A 23454-nucleotide genomic window follows, 5' to 3' on the forward strand; every position below is an offset into this window, starting at 1 on the left:
CCGTGGAGGGGTAAATCTAGGGGGAAGGAGGTATCACCACCAGAGTCACTGACAGTGTGGTCAGCGGCTCCCAGACCGCTGTGGTCCCCAGGGCATGGGGTAAAACCAACAATAAGTCGGCCAGGCCTATGGACTGGGCGAGTCGGACCAGGCCGGAATGGATACCGTTTTTTGCACGGTTGTCCAAAAAGGAGCTCCTAATGGAGAGGATGCTCCATCAAGATACACTCCAACAAGGGAGTCGTGTCAGCGCCGGCCTATGGGAGAGCCCGCACCAGCGGCACGTGTCTGGGCTGCTTAACCTCTGCCTCTTGGAGGATGAGAGCATGCAGGGGCCTGAGCCAGCACCTGTTTCAGGGCTGCCTACGATTATCCCTCTCTGTGGAGGGGAGTGTGAGTGGTTAGCATGGAACTGACTTCAAATTCTAAAGTATGTCCATGGAACATATTGGAGCACATGCGAATGGCTTCAATGGAATCCTTGCAAACGAAGGTGTTGCTGCCAGAAGAGTTGGTTACCAGCCGTTGGCAGAAAACCCGGAAGGGGCCAGAGTTCCCCTCATGCTACAAATGTCGGCAGAGAACAGCGCTAACAGGGGGACATTAGAACCAGCCGCCGAATCTTCTATTCAGGTAAGACTTATTCAACAGGCAAAACCTGGATGAGGAAGCAAAAGCTGTCGGAACAAACAAGGCACCAACGACGAGCAAAGCTTCATCGATTCGGCAGCAACACACCCCACGCCTCCATTGGCAGTAAACATAGAAACATAGAAATTAGGTGCAGGAGTAGGCCATTCGGCCCTTCGAGCCTGCACCGCCATTCAATATGATCATGGCTGATCATCCAACTCAGTATCCCGTACCTGCCTCCTCTCCATACCCCTTAGCCACAAGGGCCACATCTAACTCCCTCTTAAATATAGCCAATGAACTGGCCTCAACTACCCTCTGTGGCAGAGAGTTCCAGAGATTTACCACTCTCTGTGTGAAAAAAGTTCTTCTCATCTCGGTTTTAAAGGATTTCCCCCTTATCCTTAAGCTGTGACCCCTTGTCCTGGACTTCCCCAACATCGGGAACAATCTTCCTGCATCTAGCCTGTTTAACCCCTTAAGAATTTTGTAAGTTTCTATAAGATCCCCTCTCAATCTCCTAAATTCTAGCGAGTATAAACCAAGTCTATCCAGTCTTTCTTCATAAGACAGTTCTGACATCCCAGGAATCAGTCTGGTGAACCTTCTCTGCACTCCCTCTATGGCAATAATGTCCTTCCTCAGATTTGGAGACCAAAACTGTACGCAATACTCCAGGTGTGGTCTCACCAAGACCCTGTATAACTGCAGTAGAACCTCCCTGCTCCTATACTCAAATCCTTTTGCAATGAAAGTTAACATACCATTCACTTTCTTTACTGCCTGCTGCACCTGCATGCCTACCTTCAATGACTGGTGTACCATGACACCCAGGTCTTGCTGCATCTCCCCCTTTCCCAGTCGGCCACCATTTAGATAATAGTCTGCTTTCCCGTTTTTGCTACCAAAATGGATAACCTCACATTTATCCACATTATACTGCATCTGCCAAACATTTGCCCACTCACCCAGCCTACCCAAGTCACCTTGCAGTCTCCTAGCATCCTCCTCACAGCTAACACTGCCCCCCAGCTTAGTGTCATCCGCAAACTTGGAGATATTGCCTTCAATTCCCTCATCCAGATCATTAATATATATTGTAAATAGCTGGGGTCGCAGCACTGAGCCTTGCGGTACCCCCACTAGTCACTGCCTGACATTGTGAAAAGGACCAAAGAACCCAGTAAGCGGTTCACTGAAGCTGATGGCAGCATAAAAGCTGGACAGACGTTCCACGCACCCTACCAGTCCTACTCTACAACCAAGGTAACCAGGCTGGTACATCCGAAACATGGGGTAAGTGGACCAACTACAAGTTGGTAATATTTACACTTGTCTGTACAACACACAAATGGTTAAGGCATTTTCATCTACTTAGCGGCATCTAACCATGTAAAACTGCACAATACTAGCATTCCAAGCAGATTTGGAATTAGGGCCAGAATTGTCTTTTGAAGCAGGCTCAGTATTATGGCCAGAGTTGCCTTTAGAGGCAGATTCAGGATTATGAGGCAGGCTCAGTATTATGGCCAGAATTGTCTTTTAAGACAGGCTGGGAAATCGGGCCAGAGTTGTCGTTCGAGGCAAGCATGGGAGGATGGCAGGCATGGCCTGTTCATTGTGAAATATGGAGAATGTCGTTTAACTCACATGTGCAGTATAAACATTTCCAAATAGGAAACTTTGTTACTGACTAACAACTGATTTTCATAACGATCTCAATGATACATTCTATGCAGTTCGCATTTACAGGGATCACCGGAGACACTTGAAATTATCAGGAGGAGGCAATGATAACTGTGATGATAACAGTAAAGCATTGCAAAATGGGCTAAGTTATTTACCCAGGGTATTTACCAAATTACTAAAAGCGGTACTTGGACTACTCAGAGTTCAAAACACTTATGTCTTGTCTGGATGATATTCTAAAGTTGTATTTTGTTAAAATCAACTGTTTCAGCCTCAAACTATATTTGTGAAATTGGGCCTCATCCATCCAGTGAATTTAAGTTGTTACCAAATAGACTTGTTGGTCATTGGGATTTACCTTTAGCTATTAATTAACCTATGATTCTGCCCTGGAGCAAGAGATTGTCGTTAATAGAAACCTGTAACAACCTTGTTGTTATAAGCAGCCTTCAATCAAGAGTAATTGGCAATATAGTAGCTGTGATTCAGCTGTGCAAGTGGGGGAAACTGACATTGTGCAAAGTAGCAACCTCTCAAGTGCCATGTAGGTCATTGTTAACAGACCTATGCTATTATCAGCTGAAGCTACCAAAGTCACAATGATGGACGAACAGTATTCAGCATGACTCCAGTAGTTTGGTCAGTAACATTTCAGTTATATTACAAACTGATGCTAAGGGCTCTAATGTGGAAAATTGTAAATGTCATCTCTAGTTTGGAGGTGGAGGAGATTTGCATGAGTTGCCAATTCTTCAGTTATTGGTATCAACTATCTATAGACACTAGGTGCATTCTATGGGTAAAGGATTATTGAGCGAATATGCATAATCTGCATGCTCAACTTCAAGTTGGTACACTATAGTGGTGGCATATGTTTGGCACATGGGTGCAATCAAGTAAAGGTATCCTGTAATAATTTACCTAATTTCATTTGCCACTGGTATATCATCAAGTACAGATCAATGACAACACAGAATGGGTGTTGGATCACAAAATATTTATGAAATTATGGTTCGATGAAACACCGAATATCGATATGTTGCTTTCATGCTTATTCACCGGTTGCAAAAATATGTGGCATAACAGTGGCGAGAGATACGTTCTCACTACAAGGAGAAGGAATGTTTCTTTTATGTCTTCCTCCATTTTGCCTCATCAATCGGGTCTTGAAATAAAGTCAGCAAGATCCCGTTATACGTTTTCATACTGTCTGTCGGACCTATGTAGCCATGATTCTCGCTTTTGTCAGGAATAATAATATAACCGTATATGGTTATTCTAAAGGTAAAACTTTGCTGGTTCAGCCTGTGGCTCGGGAAACCAGCCTCTGCATGATAAAATCAATTTATTGACTTCCAGATTCTGAGTAGATTGCTCCTACGGATCGGGTTGTCACACTGATCCATGTATGTGCTCACTACAGAGTGCAGGGATAGAACCAAAAAAGCAGTATAGTTCTTCAGGAGATGGGAAGCGTTTTGTTTAATGCTAATGTTACATTTAATACGTTACAGATTACTGACGTCTTGGAGTTCATTTTTAAATGGTCTGTTGACAATAATTGAGTTATAGGACTAATAACTGTGCCCAACGTGCCTTCCCATTATATTTGCTGCAGCAAACGGGATCCACTGTCGGGTTTCACCCCTGGATATCGAGTTTATAAAGGATATCATTAACACAAGTTCTCCCAGGGCAAGTACAGGGCAGTATGGGATATTGACATTGTGTTAACACTACTCACCAGGGGGCTCCAGCTACATCCTTAGGTTTGGCCTGTTCTCATAATGTAGTTATCCTCATGGCGCTGGTTTCAGTGCAACGGGTTCAGTCGCTACATAATTGCGACTGGACAGGATGATTACATCTGTAAATAATATATATAATATTTAATGTTATGATTTAATTAAGCAGAGCAGAAGGGGCATCGGGTCTCAAACTAGTTTCATGGCATACCCAGGGACCTTCGGTTATGTGAGGGCACACATATACAACAATACTTCAAGGTCGCCAAGGGCCTTCGAGGCTCTGAACTAGCAATGCTTGTTAGTTACAAAAAACTTTATAAGAAGGTATCCTTTCAGACCATCTCCAGGTGATAAAACGGGGTTTGATTTATGCAGGAGTAGAAGCTGATTTTCAAATCTCACTCCACCAGGGTTATTTAATAACCAGCAGCGAGGGTTATTTAAGTTCCGCTGGACCACATCCGAACGGCTGCAGCGTGGTCAAACGAACGAATTTTCCAAACATTTTATAATAACCCATTACCAGACTAGGGGTATTTGCCAACTCTATTTTAGGTTCTATTTATAGTTTCCCTTCGGATGAGAGGAGTTACTATTATTATTATATGTTCATTAAACAGCATTAGCATGTCTTAAATCTATGTCATGTCTGCATGCATTATGAATGTTTCCCTCATCTATCAATGAAGCAGTTGTGGTTGTGTAGACTCGCTTCTCACGGCATGAAATCACAGAGCTTTGAAATCTTCACGGAATCACTCACGTGACTCCGAAGTAAAATAGTAAGATTAAATGAGAACTTGCCAGTTTGAAGTTTGATCTTTATTTTATGAGGAGTTACGTTGGTGAATACGTGCCCTCCACTCCCAACCCTCTCTCACAAAGGTCATCTGGTAGTTCTAGGTTTCTGATCTTACTATGTTACTTCAATTACTGTTACCTGTGATTTCACACCGCTGCCTTGAAGATTGACGCGCATGCGGACTGACGTAATCACCAACTCGTAAAATAAAGACCAAACTTTAAACTGGTAAGTTCTCGTTCAATCTTACTATTGTACATGATATATTGCACATGATACATCTCTAGAGCTATTTTGTGTGGATTTTAGCTCTAAAGGGCCTGTCCCACTTAGGCGATTTTTTAGGCGACTACTGGCGACTAGGCTGTCACCACATGGTCGCCGGGGTGTTGCCTGTATGGTCGTGAGTCGTCTCCTCAGTCGCCCAAAGAGACGTAGCATCTTTCTGGTCGCCGCTGAATTTTCAACATGTTGAAAATTTTTTGGAGACAGTCGGCGACAGTGGGTTTGACGCCAATGAGCGTAGCTTGACTTCTCCTGACGTAGGTGCTGTCGTAGGTTGTCGCCAGGTGACGTAGATTGTCGCCGGTGCTGACTTTTTTTTTTTGTTAAAGTAATGATTCTATTTCATGTCGAAGGGGGGTCTAGTTGCTGGATTTTTTTGGCGACCTGCTACGACTATGACAGTCACTGGCAGTCGCCTAAAAAATAGCCTAACTGGGACATGTGTTTATCAAGGGTGGCTTCAAGTGGATTATGAAGTAAATTCACTTATCCTGTTCCCTCAGCATGGAACCATTCTTGAAAAGAGATGAAACATTGTTGCTGCAAAACTTGAAGCCTTCCTTCCTGCAAATACATCTCCCCGTGGAGAATGTGGTTTTAAAAATGTACGGTAGCAAGTCAATAGCTGATTGGAAAGCCACTGAAAACAACCAAACTGAAAAATAGTGAACTGTTAAAATGATGTTAGAATGCACTGAAATATTCCAGTGGCTCCATTAACATATTAAAGAAAGGATGTGGTTTTTTACATTTAGGAAGGATTTTTTTGATAGGAATGTGAGAAATTACTACTTAAATATTTGTAAATTGAAATACTTTATATATGTATTTAATGCAGCATTTTCAGCCTTGTGAAGACTCAAAAATTATTTGTCAAAATTATTGCTTTCATTTTGCTTTTTATCCTTTTATTAGTCCTTTTATTATTTGCTTATTGAGTTTCTAATTTCACATGCGATGTGTTAAAATCTTAAACTGGAACTTGTTCAATTTGGAAGAATTTCTGATTGATGATTTGCCCTCGGGGATTAATATGATATGTGTGTGGGGGGGAGGTTATAAATGTTTAGTGGAAACACATGGAATTGCTGTCTATTGCTGTTAGTTCCGTTTAGTGTATTATCACATACCGAAGTACAGTGACAAGCTTTTTTTGTTGCGTGTTATCCAGTCAGCTGAAAGACTAGATACATGATTACAATCAGGGCGTTCACAGTGAACAGCTACAGGTTAGTTCAGTCAGACATCAGTAAATGATAACAGAAACAGGTCATTCAGCTCAACTCATCCACAATGGACACCCTTCCATATCAATCCAATAGTCTAGTTGCCCAGCACTTGGCCGATAGTCCTATATACCGAAATGATACAAGAGCTCATCTAGACACTTCTTAATTGCTTAAGGGCCTGTCCCACTTTCATGACCTAATTCACGACCTCTGCCGAGTTTGCCCTTGACATACTCGCAGCATGGTCGTTACAAGGTCGAAGGTAGGTCGTAGCAGGTCGTGATGCTAATCGTAGGTACTCGTGGCATCAAGTAGGTCAGGGCGGTTTTCCAACATGATGAAAAATGTCCACGAGTAAGAAAGGTCGTGAATTTGGTTGTGAAAGTGGGACAGGCCCTTCAGGAAAGAACTGCAGATGCTGGTTTAAATCGAAGATAGACACAAAATTGTTGGAGTAACTCAGCGGGACAGGCAGCATCTCTGGAGAAAAGGAATGGGTGACGTTTTGGGTTGAGATCCTTCTACAGACTGATGTCAGGGGTGTGGGCGGTACAGAGATAAAATGTAGCTGGAGACAGTAAGACTGGTCGGAGAACTGGGAATGCTGTCGGCAACTCAAGTTCACCCGCTCTATCATGCAGTACATTCCAGGTACTCACCACTCTCTGGGTGAAGAAGGTCCTCCTCATATCCCTTCCAAATCTCTCCGTCACACCATGTCCTCTGGTTGTGACAGCCTCTGACTTGGGTAAACGTTTTGTGCAGTCTGCCCTATCCATGCCCCTCACAATTTTCAATAATGTTTCTCTTCACCTCCTCCGGTTTGGTGAGAACACATCTAGCTCCTCCTCCATTCCTGGCGAATCTTGCCTGCACCCTCTCTGGTGCTTCCATGTTCTTCCATTACAGGAGGGACCACTGGTTCATGCAGTACTCCAGTTGGTATCTTCTTCTTGCGTATGGCGTGCACAGCCTAAAGTTGTAGGTCAACTTGTTCTATTTGATCTATTGCTTGTGCACGTCAGGTTGATTGCATTAGTTGAAACAGGGCGGACCACGTGAAGGTTGCAATCTCCCACCCCAGTTGATATCTGACCATGTTGGATAATGTAGGAGCATAACTTCCCTACTTCTATAATGAAGGCCACTATCCAGTCCACCTTCTTAGATCTGTTGTCTACCTGTGTTGCTACCATCAAGGATCTATACAGAACTGTAGAAGATACTAGACTAAGTGGGACCCATTGGGTCCCAGCATCACACAGGAGGGCTGGTCAACCAATGCAATATTCCACCTCTCCACCAATTCTAATATTGGTGGCCAGTTGGGGGAGGGGGGGGGGGGGGCTTTCTGGAGCGCTAGTATGGGTGTTATGGGCTGAAGGGACTGGTTTCCAGAGGGCTAGTATGCAAATTGTGCGTCAAATGGATTCTTGGGCTGGCGCCTCAGTCAATCAAGCTTGTTGTGCTGGCAACTCACTCACTCACGGCTGGTGGGCTGGTAGTTGACTCACGGCTAATCCTTGAAATTCTATTTCAAGCAGGGTATAATGCCACCAAATTCAAGTGCAGTTTCTTACCACTTCTAGCAGGGTGTAAGGCCACCAAATTCAAGTGCAGTTTCATACCATTTGAAGTAGGGTGCAAACCCACTAAAGACAGCGAGTCGTGAACTCTCCCTCCCCCATCATGCAGAGACTGAGCCACACCCACATTTCCGGGTTTTATAACCCCTCCCTCTTCCCCCCCACCAGAAAAGGTGTGGCTTTCATGGAGTGATTGACAGGAGAGAGATTCTCAACATTTTTTAAAAACTAATAACACTTTTATTTTTCATTGATGGGAAGAATTCTCTGCACCTGCTCAGCGGAGGGGGACTGAGTAAGATGGCCAAAAATCACAGCCGTAAGTGGTAGCGTTTTATCTAAAATCAATGTACAGTGCAAACGGGAAGTAAGTGCATTTACAGTGGTACTTTTTAACTTCAAGCCAAAGCACCCAAACCACCATTTGCAGTAAGTAGTGCCTTTCAACTTCAAGCCAATGCACCCAAGCCACCATTTGCAGTAAGTAGTGCCTTTCAACTTCAAGCCACACCCAAGCCACCATTAGCAGTAAGAGGTGCCTTTCAACTTCAAGTCAAAGCTCCCAAGCCACCATTTTCAGTAAGTAATGCCTTTCAACTTCAAGCCCAACCAAGCCACCATTTGCAGTAAGTAGTGCCTTTCAACTTAATACCAAAGCACCCAAGCTACAATTTGCAGTAAGTAGTGCCTTTCAACATGTAGCCAAAGCACCCAAGCCACCATTTGCAGCAAGTAGTGCATTTCAACTTAAAGCCAAAGCACCCGCCACCATTTGCAGTAAGTAGTGCCTTTCAACTTCAAGCCACAATTTGCAGTAAGTAGTGCCTTTCAACTTCAAGCCAATGTACCCACGCCCCCATTTTCAGTAAGTAATGCCTTTCAACTTCAAGCCATTGCACCCAAGCCACCATCTGCAGTAAGTAGTGCCTTTCAACTTCAAACCAAAGCTCCCAAGCCACCATTTGCAGTAAGTGGTGTCTTTCAACTTCAAGCCACACCCAAGCCACAATTTGCAGTAAGTAGTGCCTTTCAACTTCATGCCACCATTTGCAGTAAGTAGTGCCTTTCAACTTCAAGCCACACCCAAGCCACCATTTGCAGAAAGTAGTGCCTTTCAAATTCAAGCCAAAGTAACCAATCCACCATTTGCAGTAAGTAGTGTCTTTCAACTTCATGCCACCATTTGCAGTAAGTAGTGTCTTTCAATTTCAAGACACACCCAAGCCAACCAGGGGAGGGGAGCGTTTTCTGGAGCGCTAGTATGAACCATTTTAGAACCAATAGACGTTTTTTTGCAAGCTTTAGAACCAATAGAGACACTTTTTGCAAGTTTTAGAACCAATAGACTTTTTTTTGCAAGCTTTAGAACCAATAGACATTTTTTTGCAAGCTTTAGAACCAATAGACATTTTTTTTGCAAGCTTGAGAACCAATAGACATTTTTTTTGCAAGGTTTAGAACCAATAGACATTATTTTGCAAGCTTTAGAACGTACTTCAAACATTCAAAGATTAAAAAACATGAAAAAGATACCGGACTGAAGGCGGAGGCAGCCAGTAACAGCGCCACCGGATGTCCAGGAACAGGTGGGACTAGTGTAGTTGGGACATGTTGCCGATGTGGGCAAGTTGAGCCGAAGGGTCTGTTTCCACAATGTTTCCATAATGTAATTTTTAATCCAATTTTTTATTTTTATTTTGTTCACTAATGTTAGCAAAATATTATGTGGGGAGATATAAGTGAGGTCACTAGGTTGTGTGGTGATTAAATAAATCACTGATATCAGAACTCTGCTTTTTAAACACATAGACAGCATATTTTAGCAAGGCAATGAATTATTTAGAGGTATATGTAGTAAAGGATTTTCTGCAACATCAGGTTTTCAAAACCTGTGCGCTGGGAAGAGAACTGACATTGTCACGTTAAGCTCTCTTCACCGCTTCAAGGGATGAAACGTCCATTGTAATTCAGTTAAAGATCCACTGTCAATTTTTCTCTGTCACAAGGTCTTCCGTAATATTGAAGCAAAGTGTCTTTCAGTTTGTGACATGTGCATCAGTGAGTCAAACATTTCAAAAGAGGACGAGGGGAAAGTAGGATGGATCATCTACGGTCCATCTCCACAGACACAGGGCGGCACGGTGGCACAGCGGTAGAGTTGCTGCCTTACAGCGTCAGAGACCCGGGTTCGATCATGCTCCTGGTGCTTGTCTGTACGGAGTTTGTACGTTCTCCCCGTGACCTGTGTGGGTTTTCTCCGGGATCTTTGGTTTATTCCCACACTCCAAAGACGTACAGGTTTGTAGGTTAATTTGTAGGTCTGAGTTTAGTTTAGAGATGCAGCATGGAAACAGGCCCTTCGGCCCACCGGGTCCGCGCCGACCAAGATTACTGCAGTTGTACAGGGTCTTGGTGAGACCACACGTGGAGTATTGCATGCAGTTTTGGTCTCCAAATCTGAGGAAAGACATTCTTGCCATAGAGAGAGTACAGAGAAGGTTCACCAGACTGATTCCTGGGATGTCAGGACTTTCATATGAAGAAAGACTGGATAGACTCTGCTTGTACTCGCTAGAATTTAGAAGATTGAGGGGGGATCTTATAGAAACTTACACAATTCTTAAGGGGTTGGACAGGCTAGATGCAGGAAGATTGTTCCCGGTGTTGGGGAAGCCCAGGACAAGGGGTCACAGTTTAAGGATAAGGGGGAAATGCTTTAGGCCCGAGATGAGAAAAACATTTTTCACACAGAGAGTGGTGAATCTCTGGAACTCTCTGCCACAGAAGGTAGTTGAGGCCAGTTCATTGGCTATATTTAAGAGGGAGTTAGATGTGGCCCTTGTGGCTCAAGGGATCAGGGAGTATGGAAAGAAGGCAGGTACGGGATACTGAGTTGGATGATCAGCCATGATCATATTGAATGGCGGTGCAGGCTCGAAGGGCCGAATGGCCTACTCCTGCACCTATTTTCTATGTTTCTATGTTTCTATGACCTGCCAGCTCCGCATATTAACACCATCCTACACCCACTTGGGACAATTTTTAAATTTTTAATCCTATGGTTTACTTTAATTTTACAGCTTGGTGAATCAGTGGAATTCTTTGTCACCGAAGGCTGTGGAGGCCGACAATAGATATTTTTTAAGCCAGAGATTGATAGATTCAAGTTCAAGTTACATTTGTTGTCACATGCAACAATCGGTACACTGAGATTTGAGTTACAAAATACAGCCATACAAATAAAAGGACACAATACACAATAGGATTCAACATAATCATCCCCCACAGTGGAATCAATGGTTCCCACTGTGAGGGAAGGCAATAAAGGGCATTCTTGATTAGTACGGGTGTCTTGGGTTATGGGGAGAAGGCAGGAGAATGGGGTTTGGAGGGAAAGATAGATCAGCCATGATTGGATGGCGGAGAAGACTTGATGGGCCAAATGACCTAATTCTGCTCTTATCTCTTATGAACATGAACTTTGAACAACACACAAAGTACTGGAGGAACTCAATGAGCCACTGAGTTCCTCCAGTACTTTGTGTTTTGTTCAAGGTTCCAGCATTGCAGTTCCTTGCATCTCCTGTTCAAGAAGGAATTGCAGAAAAGGTACACAAAAAAGCTGGAGAAACTCAGCGGGTGCAGCAGCATTTATGGAGCGAAGGAAATAGGCAACGTTTCGGGCCGAAACCCTTCTTCAGACTCTGAAACGTTGCCTATTTCCTTCGCTCCATAGATGCTGCTGCACCCGCTGAGATTCTCCAGCTTTTTTGTGTACCTTCCCTGTATCTCCTGTTGACTTTTAACTTCAGGTGTCCTCCTATTCAGTCATGAAATAATTACGCTTGCATGTGCATGGTAAAGCAGTCTTGAAAGGAGTCCAGAAGTTTCAGTTCTGTCCTTTCTGTTAAGAGATTGTCAGAATGTTATTATTCTTAAGCACAAATTCTTAATAATAATAATAGGCGCCGTTTTGATTATGAATGAAAACATATAATTGTAAAGGCAGTAGAAATAAAAAATCAAGAGAAGTGTGAAAAGACACATCTCCAGATTCAGGGACAGCTTCTTCTCAGCTGTAAATCAGGCAACTGAACCATTCCAAAATGGAACAATGAATTTCTTACTTGCAGTAGTGCCACAGAGACCCGGATTCGATCCTGACTTCGGGTGCTGTCTGTGCGGAGTTTGTAAGATTTCCCTGTGCCCGCGTGGGTTTTCTCCGGGTGCTCTGGTTTCCTACCACATCCCAAAGACTTGCAGGTTAGTAGGCAATTGGCTTCTGTAAAGTGTCCCTAGGGTACAACTAATGTAGGGGGTAGACAAAAATGCTGGCGAAACTCAGCGGGTGAGGCAGCATCGATGGAACGAAGGAATAGGTTGCCTGAAATGTCACCTATTCCTTCGCTCCCTAGATGTTGCCTCAACCGCTGAGTTTCTCCAGCATTTTGTGTCTATCTTCGGTGTAAACCAGCATCTGCAGTTCCGTCCTGCAGCTTTGGCCCTTCAAGCCTGCTCTGCCGTCTGTCAGGGCCGTGGTGGATCATCACTGTGTCCTCCCTGGCTTACGTCCATCATTCGAGAACGAGCGCGTCGCGCCTAACCCAGGCTGCGGCGGCAAATAGGCTGTCATGACTCTGGCTGCTATGCTCCTAACCTCTGGAATTTTCTCCTCGTCTTCTACTTTGCCTTCTCCTGCAAATGTCTTTAATGCTATGCCTTAGATCAAGCTTGCGATCATTCTCTCAGTACCGTTGTCAGTGTCAGCTGTGTTCAGCGGTTCACTAAAACGTGTCTCACTGCTGACTCACCATGACCCGACACTTTCATCATTGGTCACAAGGACCGTACAAAGTCATAATGTCATATGGAATAGGAGTAGAATTGGGCCATTCGGCCCATCAAGCTCACTCCGCCATTCAATCATGGCTGATCTATCTCTCCCTCCCAACCCCATTCTCCTGCCTCCTCCCCATAACCCCTGACACCTGTATTAATCAAGAATCTATCGATCTCTGCCTTAAAAATATCTACTGACTTGGCCTCCACAGCCTTCTGTGGCAAAGAATTCCACTGGTTCACAAGCCTCCCACTCAAGAAATTCCTCCTCATCTCCTTCCTAAAAGAACGTCCTTTAATTCTGAGGCTATGACCTCTAGTTCCAGACTCTCCCACTAGTGGGAACATTCTCTCCACATCCACTCTATCAAGCCTTTCACTATTCTGTATGTTTCAATGAGGTCCCCCCTCATTCTATTAAATGTACCAACGAGTACAGGCCCAGTGCGGACAAGCACTCATCGTAGATCAACCTACTAATCCTTGTAGTCCTCAGGCAAAGGGAAATGCGGCAGTGGCTGCCTTCTTGGCCAATGTATCTGTACGCTGTGGATGACTCGATTGTAATCATGTACTGTCTTTCTGCTGGCTGGTTAGCGCGCAACATAAGCTTTTCACTGTACCTCGGAACATGTGACTATAACATAAACTAAACTAAACTAATCACTTATTTCATCCCGCCTTCCTGGAGGTGCCTCCTAATACTCTTACACTTAACTTTACCTTATTCAGTTATGCCATTAATGTGCTTCAAATAGTTTTACACCACTTCATATTCCATTACAATCTTACACCATTGTGTGAGGTTTTATGTTAATTCCCTCCATAGACGCAGACTGACCCATTGCATTCCTCCAGCACATTGCTTTTCTCTCTCTCATGATTCCAGCATCTGCAGTTTCTTATATTTCCCCCTGTAATCTTGTGTTCAAACATAGCCGTACCAAAGGCCATCCCGCCAATTAGTTTTTTTTTTCTTCCTTGCTCACGCTGTCAAATGCGGACGGATGAAGTAAAGAACAATTATACGGGCGGCAGGGTGGCTCAGTGGTAGAGTTGCTGCTTTACAGTGCCAGAGACCCGGGTTCGATCTCGACTATGGGTGCTGTCTGTACGGAGTTTGTACTTTCTCCCCGTGACCCGCGTTGTTTTTCTCCGAGATTTTCGGTTTCCGCCCACACTCCAAAAACGTGCAGGTTTGCAAGTTAATTGGCTTGGTATAAATGTAAATTGTTCCTAGTGTGTGTGGGGTAGAATCAGTGTTTGGGGATCGCTGGTCGGTGCGGTCCCGGTGAGCCAACAGGCATGTTTCCGCACTGTACCTCTAAACGAAATTAAACTTTACTTAACAAATAAACTCTTCCATTTCAGGACCAATGGTTTTGGCGAGTTCGGAACAACAAGGTATTAGATGGGTACCCGATGCAAATTGTCTTTTTCTGGAGGGGTTTACCATCTAACATCGACGCAGTTTATGAACGGCCCGATGGAAGATTTGTGTTCTTCAAAGGTTAGTGCGAATTATTTGTTCAATTACAAAAGCTATTTATACCGCCTGCAAGGAAAAGTCAATTTAAAACTACGCAAATGCCTGAAATAACTTTGCACTGGATATCTACATATGGTTTTATATTCATTGCATTTTAACAGTGCATTACACAATGTTATTTAAACACATCTATATATTACTAAAGCTCTCTGTTTATTTGTTTGTGTGTTTGTGTTCGCACGTATGTGTGATATTCCAAAACCCCACCAAAACGGTACACGATAGCGCTACAATGTCTGGCCCACCTTACCATTGTCCTGGGATGTAAAAGAAACAAGTTTTGTTCAGATTGATGTTATATTTTACAAGTTATTGACATTTTAAACTTTACAAAAAACACATTCAAACCACTTTTGCACTTGCCCTGCCCATCAGCACCTTTCAATGTCACAATGACAACACAATGGGAACCCGGATCTAATTTACATTAAAAAATCACGAATTAAAATAAAACTCAGTTTTAATCAAATTCTTCAGTTTTCCTTAACACCTGACATTTTTGTTTAGGTTATTTTACAGAAAAACTGCAATTTTCATGGGGGGGTGGGGGGTGTGGGGGGGGGGGGGGGGGGGGTGGAATAAGGAGAAGGTTTTTTTTTTTTTAAACGTGATTTTCATTGTAGGGGGTGGGGTAGGGGGGATAGAGGAGTGGGGAGCAGGGAGATAGAGGGAGAGGAGGGGGGTAGGGAGGGGCGAGGGAGGGAAAGGTGGGATGGGAGAGTGGGGAAGTGGGATGGGGAGGTGAGGAGTGGGGGAGCAGGGACATAGAAGGAGAGGAGGGGGGTAGGGAGGGGATAGGGGTTATAGAGGGAGGGAGGGAGTGACTGAGGGTAGGGGAAAGGAGAGGGATGGCAAGACGCTGTTGGGGGAGGGTTGCCGTTACGCACGTCACAAAGGGGATCTCTGGCATCACAACGGGAACCCCTCAGCCGTGCCTGCGCAGTGGGGCGCTAAGGGTCAGTGGTGGAATATTTTGTTAGGGGACGGGACCCAACGGGTCCACACTTGGTCTAGCTATAAATTATAATTCGCACAGCCATATATTGATCATATGGGATACTATCCTGCAGGATCCTTTTGGTGAAAGGCCTACATAGTGGATGTGGAGAGGATGCTTTCACTGGTGGGAGAGACTAGAACCAGAGGCCATAGCCTCAGAATAAAAGGACGTACCTTTAGAAAGGAATTGGAAGGAATCTCTTTAGTTGCAAATTGGTGAATCTGTGGAATTCATTGCCACGGACGGCTGTGGAAGCCACGTCAATGGATATTTTTAAGGCAGACATTGACAGATACTTGATTGATACGGGTGTCAGGGGTTATGAGGAGAATGGAGTTGAGAGGGAGAGATAGATCAGCAATTATTGAATTGCGGAATAGGCTTGATGGGATGAATGACCTAATTCTGCTCTGAGAACTTACAAAGTTATGAACCAGTTGCATTTGTTTTAATATGTAGGAAAGAACTGCGGATGCTGGTTTAAATCGAAGATAGACACAAATGCTGGAGTAACTCAGCATCTCTGGAGAGAAGGAATGGGTGAAGTTTTGGGTCGAAACCCTTCCTGTTTTCGCTCTCCTATGAAATCTGCCGTTGAAATGGTTTAATTTTTTTTCATGCAACTCTGCAATATGAGGCTTCTTCATGCTTGATACACCCATCAGTTGTTCAGCTTAAATGCCCATTAGGCTCCAGATGGGTCTGCTGCCTCACACAGACCATTTGCCACAACATTAATGCATCAGTAAGGAGGCTCAGAAGTACAGCTTGCCACTGACTTGCTATTTACTGTACTTTATCACAAGATGTTTCCTTTGTCAGTTTGATGAAATGGAAAACCACTTTACGCTATTACTCAGGTGCGGGGAAGATGCTTCGAGTGCAGGACTGGGAACAAATTCGAACGTACTGCTGCCTTTTCTTTCTCTAAAAGCTCACACATTCCAGGAGTGGAATTCGGCCCATCGAGTCCACTCTGCCTTTCAATCATGGCTGATCTCTGCCTCCTAAACCCATTTTCCTGCCTTCTCCCCATAACCCTAAACACCCGTGCTAATCAAGAATTTGTCTATCTCTGCCTTAAAAAATATCCACTGACGATCTCCACAGCCCTCTGTGGCAATGAGTTCCAAAGATTAATCACCCTCTGACTAAAGAGATTCCCTCACCTTACTAAAAGAGCGCCTTTTACTTCTCAGGCTAAGACCTCTGGTCCTAGACTCTCCCGCCAGTGGAAACATCAATCAATCAATCAATCAACCTTTATTGTCATCTTGCAAAGCAACAATTGCACAGTGCAAAATGAGAAGACGTTTCCCAGGGAATACCGGAGCATCGCACATGAAACTTAAACATTTCACACATAACAGTAAAAACAATCCAGTCCCTGATGAAATGGTATAAATAGTTAAAAGCAGGTAAAACAGCAACATTCAAATACAGTAAAACCAATCATTAAAATGTCCAAGGCCAGAGTTATTAATTTGTGTATTGAGTGGCCAGTGCCAGAGTTATTAAATTGTGAGTGCAAAGCAGCAGAATTGGGTGGAGTGACTGTTTAGCAGCCTCACAGCCTGTGGCAGGAAGTTGTTTGGCACTGGTAGTCCGGGCTTTGATGCTACGGTATCTCTTGCCTGATGGCATGAGATCCAGGTGTGTGTGGAGGGGGTGCAGTTTGTCCTTAGCTATTCTCAGAGCTTTTTTTCGGACAGCGGTTCTGGAACAGTTCTTGTACCGAGGGTAGGGAGACGCCAATGATCCTCTCTGCTCCCCTCACTACCCTCTGCAGAGACTTCCTGTCTGAGCAGTCCTTTCCACATCCACTCTATCTATGCTTTTCATTATTCTGGAAGTTTCAATGACGTGCCCACCTCAACCTTCTAAACTCCAGCGAGTAGAGGCTCAGTGCTGTCAAGTGCTCATCATATGCTAACATATGCAAAAAGGAAGCCAGCGCTCTCTCCGAGTATAACAAACCTGCTGGAAAATGAGTTTGAGGAAAGTTAAGCAGAATGACAGGATGTTCTTTACTGAACTGCCGACCGTGAGCAGTCTAACTTCCAACTTCTGCTGATGCTGAGAAAAATACTCAACAGCTCAGTGGCTTGGAAACCCTCTCCCAGAAGCAACTGCCACAGTCCAGCAGTCACTGATGTGTAGGAAGGAACTGCAGATGCTGGTTTAAACCGAAGATAGACGCAAAAAGCTGGAGTAACTGAACGGGACAGGCAGCATCTCTGGAGAGAAGGAATGGGTAACGTTTCGGGTCGAGACCTTACCTTCAGGCTGAAGAAAAGAATAAAAGATAACTTCATCCAAAATGCTCTGGGCATTGATGTGATGCTTTGTTAAGGTACTGAATCAGAGTTTGTTACTCTTCATTTGTATAGGTTTCCTAGGTTTAAGCAGGTTAAAGGTGAAGGGGAAAAGTTTAATAGGAATCTAAGGGGTAATTATCTTCACACAAGGGATGAAAGTGGGTGTATGGAACAAGCTGCCAGAGTTGAGGCAGGGACTATTACAACGTTTAAGAAACAATTAGACAGGTACATGGATAGGACAGGTTTGGAGAGATATGGACCAAAAGCAGGCAGCTGAGACTAGTGTAGATGGGACGGGTTGGTTGGTGGGGGCAGGTTGGGCCAAAGGGTCTGTTTCAATAGACAATAGACAATAGGTGCAGGAGAAGGCCCTTTGAGCCAGCACCGCCATTCAATGTGATCATGGCTGATCATCCCCAATCAGTACCCCGTTCCTGCCTTCTCCCCATAACCCCTGACTCCGCTATTTTTAAGAGCCCTATCTAGCTCTCTCTTGAAAGCATCTAGAGAACCGGCCTCCACCGCCATCAGTTTCCACCCTGTATGATTCTATCAGTTTTACTTCAACAGATTCAATGTTTCCCCTTGAGAGGTTTTTTTTTTCAATTTTGCAGCATTTTCAGATTCTTGTGAAAGGGGATTGTTTTTCAGCTGTTGGACTTTGCCTTCAGATCTTGATCTGTTTTAGTGTACTTGGAGTGCCCCTGGACAAGAGGTGCCGAAGTGTGAAAACACATACCTTCTGATTCAGGGACAGTTTCTTCCCAGCTGTTATCAGGGAACTGAACCTTCCCTATCACCAGCTAGAGAGCGGGCCTGACCTACCATCTACCTCATTGGTAGGGTTGCCAACGTTCTCACTCCCAAATAAGGGACAAAAGGTCAAAATAAGGGACAAATTCCCGACGGCAATTTGTTGACTGACGTCTATGGCTGGGTGAATGATGAGTTGGCCCGGGTGCTGGACTGTATACAAAGCCCAGCCGGCAGGCCAGCTGGGGAGCTTTAGCCCGGGGGCGTCCGGTACCTCATCCAGATGCATGGATAGGAAGGAAGACACAAAAGGCTGGAGTAACTCAACGGGTCAGGCAGCATCTCTGGAGAAAAATAATAGATGATGGTTTTCGGGTCGAGACCCTTCTTAAGACTGAGATAATGTATATGGATAGGAAGGGTTTAAAGGAATATGGGTCTGTATGGTGACTAGATCAGCATGGACAAGGTGGGCCATAGGGCCTGTTCCCATGCTCTTTAACTCTACATTACTTTATATTTGAGGGCATCCGTTAATACTCCATAATAACTCTCGGCTGGTTGGCTGTTCGACCAAGTTTCCCCTCATGAACTCCTCATTACTTAATTTCCTAAGACTCGGAAGCCTAATAATTTTTGATCAACATTATTATTGACCAAGCTCGTGGTCTCGGACACATTATACATTTGTGTATGATGATAACATTCTGGGTATGATGATTAACATTTATCCGCAATCTAAAAAGAACACAAAGGTGCTGGAGTAACACAGCAGGTCAGGCAGCATCGCTGGGGAACATGGATAGGCGACGTTTCGGGTCGAGACTCTTCTCGATGGATAGGCAACATTCGAGCTCCTTCTCCAGAGATGCTGCCTGTCCTGCTGATTTACTCCAGCACTTTGTGTCCTTTTGTGTCATAACCAGCATCTGAGAGTCAAGAGTGTTTTATTGTCACATGTCCCAGATAGGACAATGAAATTCTTGCTTGCTGCAGCACAACAGAATATGTAAACATAGTACATTTTTTTTTTTTTTTTTTTAATTTTATTAGAAGCAAGCAGTCATATGGCACCAAAGTGCCTAATATATATTTTCATAATACATTTTATGTACAACTTCTTTTTTTTTTTGTTACATTGAAAAAAGATGAGAATAAGAAAAAGAAGTTAGATAGTAAAGGATAGAAAAATGTGAAATATATAGTGTGTGAAGAAAGAAAACGAGTAAATGAAGAAAGTTGAGAGAGAAAATAGTGAAAAGAAAAGGAGATCATTATTTATAGTCTTGACCAACCGTCGTCCAGTCCTGAAACAGTTATTTTTTACAATTGTGTTGCACCATATGATTCCAAAAAAACGACGAATGGAGACCAACTCGTTATGAATTGGTCTGATTTATCCATTAGGAGGAATCGCATTTCCTCAAGATGAGCGGTGTCCAACATACTTGCAATCCACATTTTAAGCGTTGGTAAACATAGTACATAACGGGAGAAAAAAATGTCAGTGTGTGTACAGATACAATATAAAATGGAATTATGTTGCAAATTATATTCTTATACCTTATTGGTAAGATAAGTACAGCAGCTGCTGAGAGAATGACCAAGTTTAAATGGGCGGCACAGTGGCGTATGTCACCAGGGACCCAGGTTTGATCCTGACTGCGGGTGCTGTCCATACGGAGTTTATACATTCTCCCTGTGACCGCGTGGACTCTCTCCGGTTTCCTCCACACTCCAAAGACGTGCAGGTTTGCAGGTTAATTGGCTTCTGCAAATTGTCCCTAGGATGTCGGATGGAACTAGTACACGGGTGATCGTTGGTCAGCGCGGACCCGGTGGACCGAAGTTGCCGGTTTCCTCTTTGTATCTTTAAAGTCTGAAGTCTAAAGTCAAGTCTAAAATTACTTTTTAACGTCAAGTGCAATTAAAACAGTGATGCTCAGTCATACTGGGGAAACTGCTGTTCTCCACACAGTACGATCTCCCACTTGTGTGACCTTTGCAGTCAAATAACTATATGTCGGTCGGTGACCTTCCACAGCCTGTTTCTGATAGAAAGGAGAGAAAATTAGCTGGTGATTCACCATAGGCCCCAACATATACCTCAGATGCAGCTTAAGAATTGCAATGTTTCTGCTGGTGTTAAAAAAAACATCCATTTACACTTGCACCAGGTAGCCCCAGCATTCCGTCTCTCTCTATCCCTCCCCCACCCAAGTTGCACGAGCTTCTCATTTTCACCCAATAGTTAACAATGGCCTGTTTCCTTTATTATCATCATTACTTTTTTGCATATCTTTTATTCGTTGTTCTTTATCTCTCTGCATCATCGTCTGTATCTCTTGTTTCCCTAATCCCAAACCAATCTGAAGAAAGGTCTCGACCCGAAACCTCACCCATTCCTTCTCTCCAAAGATGCTGCCTGTTAACTCCAGCTTTTTGTGTCTATCTTCTGTTTAAACCAGCATCTGCAGTTCCTTTCTACACATACATTTATAAGTATGGAAAAAGTCTAATTTCCATCCCTTTGAATGATTTGATGAGAGATACGATATTATTTGCTAATGTTGTCATTTTGAAGTACTCTGGTCCCATATGGTCTGTCATGCCTATATTAGTTGCCGCTTAATTAATCTTGAAAATTTGAGGCTTTAAACCTCAGGCAAACTATGCATTGTGATCACAACAAATGTTTAAATATTAATAACACAATAAAGCCTGCTGGGACATTCTCTGTGTGTACATTATATGAAGCAATTTTAATCATAATCTGACTAGAACTGTGAATATGATAAAACATAAAGAAGCCGAACTCTATTTATCAGAGGGAGACCGTTTGGCCCATCTGGTCCATGCCAGCCCTAAGGGGAGTTTAGTTTAGTTTATTATTGTCACATGTACCGAGGTACAGTGAAAAGCCTTTGCTCGTGTGCTATCCAGTCAAAGAAAAGACTGGACATGAATAAAATAAAGTCACTCATAGTGCACAGATAAGGGATAGCGGGTACAACATTCACTAGGATGTTGCCAGGACTCGAGGGCCTCAGCTATAGATCATAAGGTCATGTATAGATCATCAGGTCAGGAGTAGAATTACACCAATCGGCCCATCAAGTCTACTATGCCATTCAATCCTGGCTGATTTATCTCTCCCTCCTAACCCCATTCTCCTGCCTTCTCCCCATAGCCCCTGACACCCCTCTGACAGGGAGAGGTTGAGCAGGCTAGGACTTTATTCCTTGGAGCGCAGGAGGATGAGGCGAGATCTTATAAAGGTGTATGGAACCACAAGGGAATGGATAGGGTGAATCCATAGCCTTTTACCCATAGAAGGGGAATCAAGAACCAGGGAACATACACTGCAGGTTTAAGGTGAGAGGGGAAGGTTCAGGAGCAACCTTTTCACACAGGGGGTGGTGAGTATATGGAATGAGCTGCCGGAGAGAGCAATTGAGGGAGGCATAATAACAACATATAAAAGACTTTTGGACATGTACATGGGCAGGAAAGGTTTAGAAGATTATGGACCAAACACGGGCAGGTGGGACTAGTGTAAATGTGACATCTTGGGCAGCATGGGCAAGTTGGGCTGAAGGGCCTATTTTCATGCTGCATGTCTCTATGACTCCTAACTTTCAAATGATTTATGAAGAGAAAGCTTTGCCAAACAAATTGTTTCATGACACATTTCATGATCATTTCTGATCATAGGTTTTTAACGATAGAAAGATAATTCACTTTTTATTTATTTATGTGTTTTTTCACCTGATGGATCTGGCACGTGGGACAAAATTGTGAAGACTTAATTAACCAGAATTTTTTTGTTTCTCTTTGTAATTGTAAAACAAATTGCTGGGGAGAAAACGTGGAGTTTCAAATGAATGAATGAATGAATGTAAATTTGAATTTATCTTGCAATTATCAAAATGAAGCCTGACTCTTGATAATATCAGTATAAAGTCGTTGACTCAACTGAATTAAACTAAAAATGTTACCAATTATTTTCTCGTAGGAAGTAAATATTGGGTCTTTAAGGAAGCCACATTGGAATTGGGATATCCTCAGAATGTGGTGGAACTTGGCAGCGGAGTTCCCCCTCAGGGCATTGACACAGCGGTGTGGTGGGAAGACGTTGGGAAAACCTACTTCTTCAAAGGAGACAGGTGAGTGTCTTTACCTGCGCAAGGTAGTTTGGCTTAGGTTAGAGATACAGTGTGGAAACAGGCCCTTCAGCCCACTCAGTCCGTGCCGACCAAAATGTTGGCGCCCAACCCAGGCGATTTAGTTTAGAGATACAGCGCGGAACAGACCCTTCGCCCACCGAGTCTGCACCGACCCCCGCACATTAACACTATCCTACACACACGAGTGGCAAATTACACAAACACCAAGCCAATTAACCTACGTATGGTGTGTGGGAGGAAACCGAAGATCTCGGAGAAAATTCACGGGTCACGGGGAGAACGTACAAATTCCGCGCAGACAACACCGTAATCGGAATCGAACCCGGGTCTCTGGCGCCTTGAGGCAGCAACTCTACCGCTGCACCGACGTGCCGCCTATCAGGCAAATCAATGACAGTCAGCACAGAGGATGGAAACATTTAATAATAGAGGGGGGAGCTTTAAGGTGAGAGGGGCAAAGTTTACAGGTGAGCGGGTCAACAATGTTTACACAGACGGTGGTGAGTGCCTGGAATACGCTGCCAGGGGCTGGTGGTTGGGGCAGATGCGACAGTGGCATTTAAGAGGCTTTTGGATCGGCACAATGGATGGGGAGGGAATGGAGGGATATTGGTTATGTGCAGGTGGATTAGAGATGGCCTTGACATCATAAATAAGAAAATAAGACGCGTGTCCATTCCAGGCGGGGCACCACGCTGACCTCGGCCCCCGTATCAACCAAATATCTTCGGCCTGAACACCGGTCCCAGGCTTAAAGGCGATGAACTTTGCCGACCGCTGCGGTGATTACTGGCGGCCAGTCCCAGCGTTTCCCGGAAACGCACGGGGTGGGC

At 44.0% G+C, this 23454-nt stretch overlaps 1 protein-coding gene across 3 annotated transcripts in view; it reads left to right on the plus strand.

The window, feature by feature from the left end:
- The window catches only part of LOC129696137 (matrix metalloproteinase-16-like), a 208985-nt gene that overhangs the window by 173894 nt on the left and 11637 nt on the right, over positions 1 to 23454 (plus strand). For all 3 annotated transcript variants that reach the window (XM_055633637.1, XM_055633636.1, XM_055633639.1), the window contains 2 exons: positions 14183 to 14321; positions 22450 to 22600. In XM_055633637.1, the coding sequence (XP_055489612.1) occupies positions 14183 to 14321; positions 22450 to 22600 (290 nt within the window). The remainder of the gene's footprint in view (positions 1 to 14182; positions 14322 to 22449; positions 22601 to 23454) is intronic.

This window comes from Leucoraja erinacea, chromosome 4 (assembly GCF_028641065.1).
Source record: "Leucoraja erinacea ecotype New England chromosome 4, Leri_hhj_1, whole genome shotgun sequence".
NCBI lineage: Eukaryota > Metazoa > Chordata > Chondrichthyes > Rajiformes > Rajidae > Leucoraja > Leucoraja erinaceus.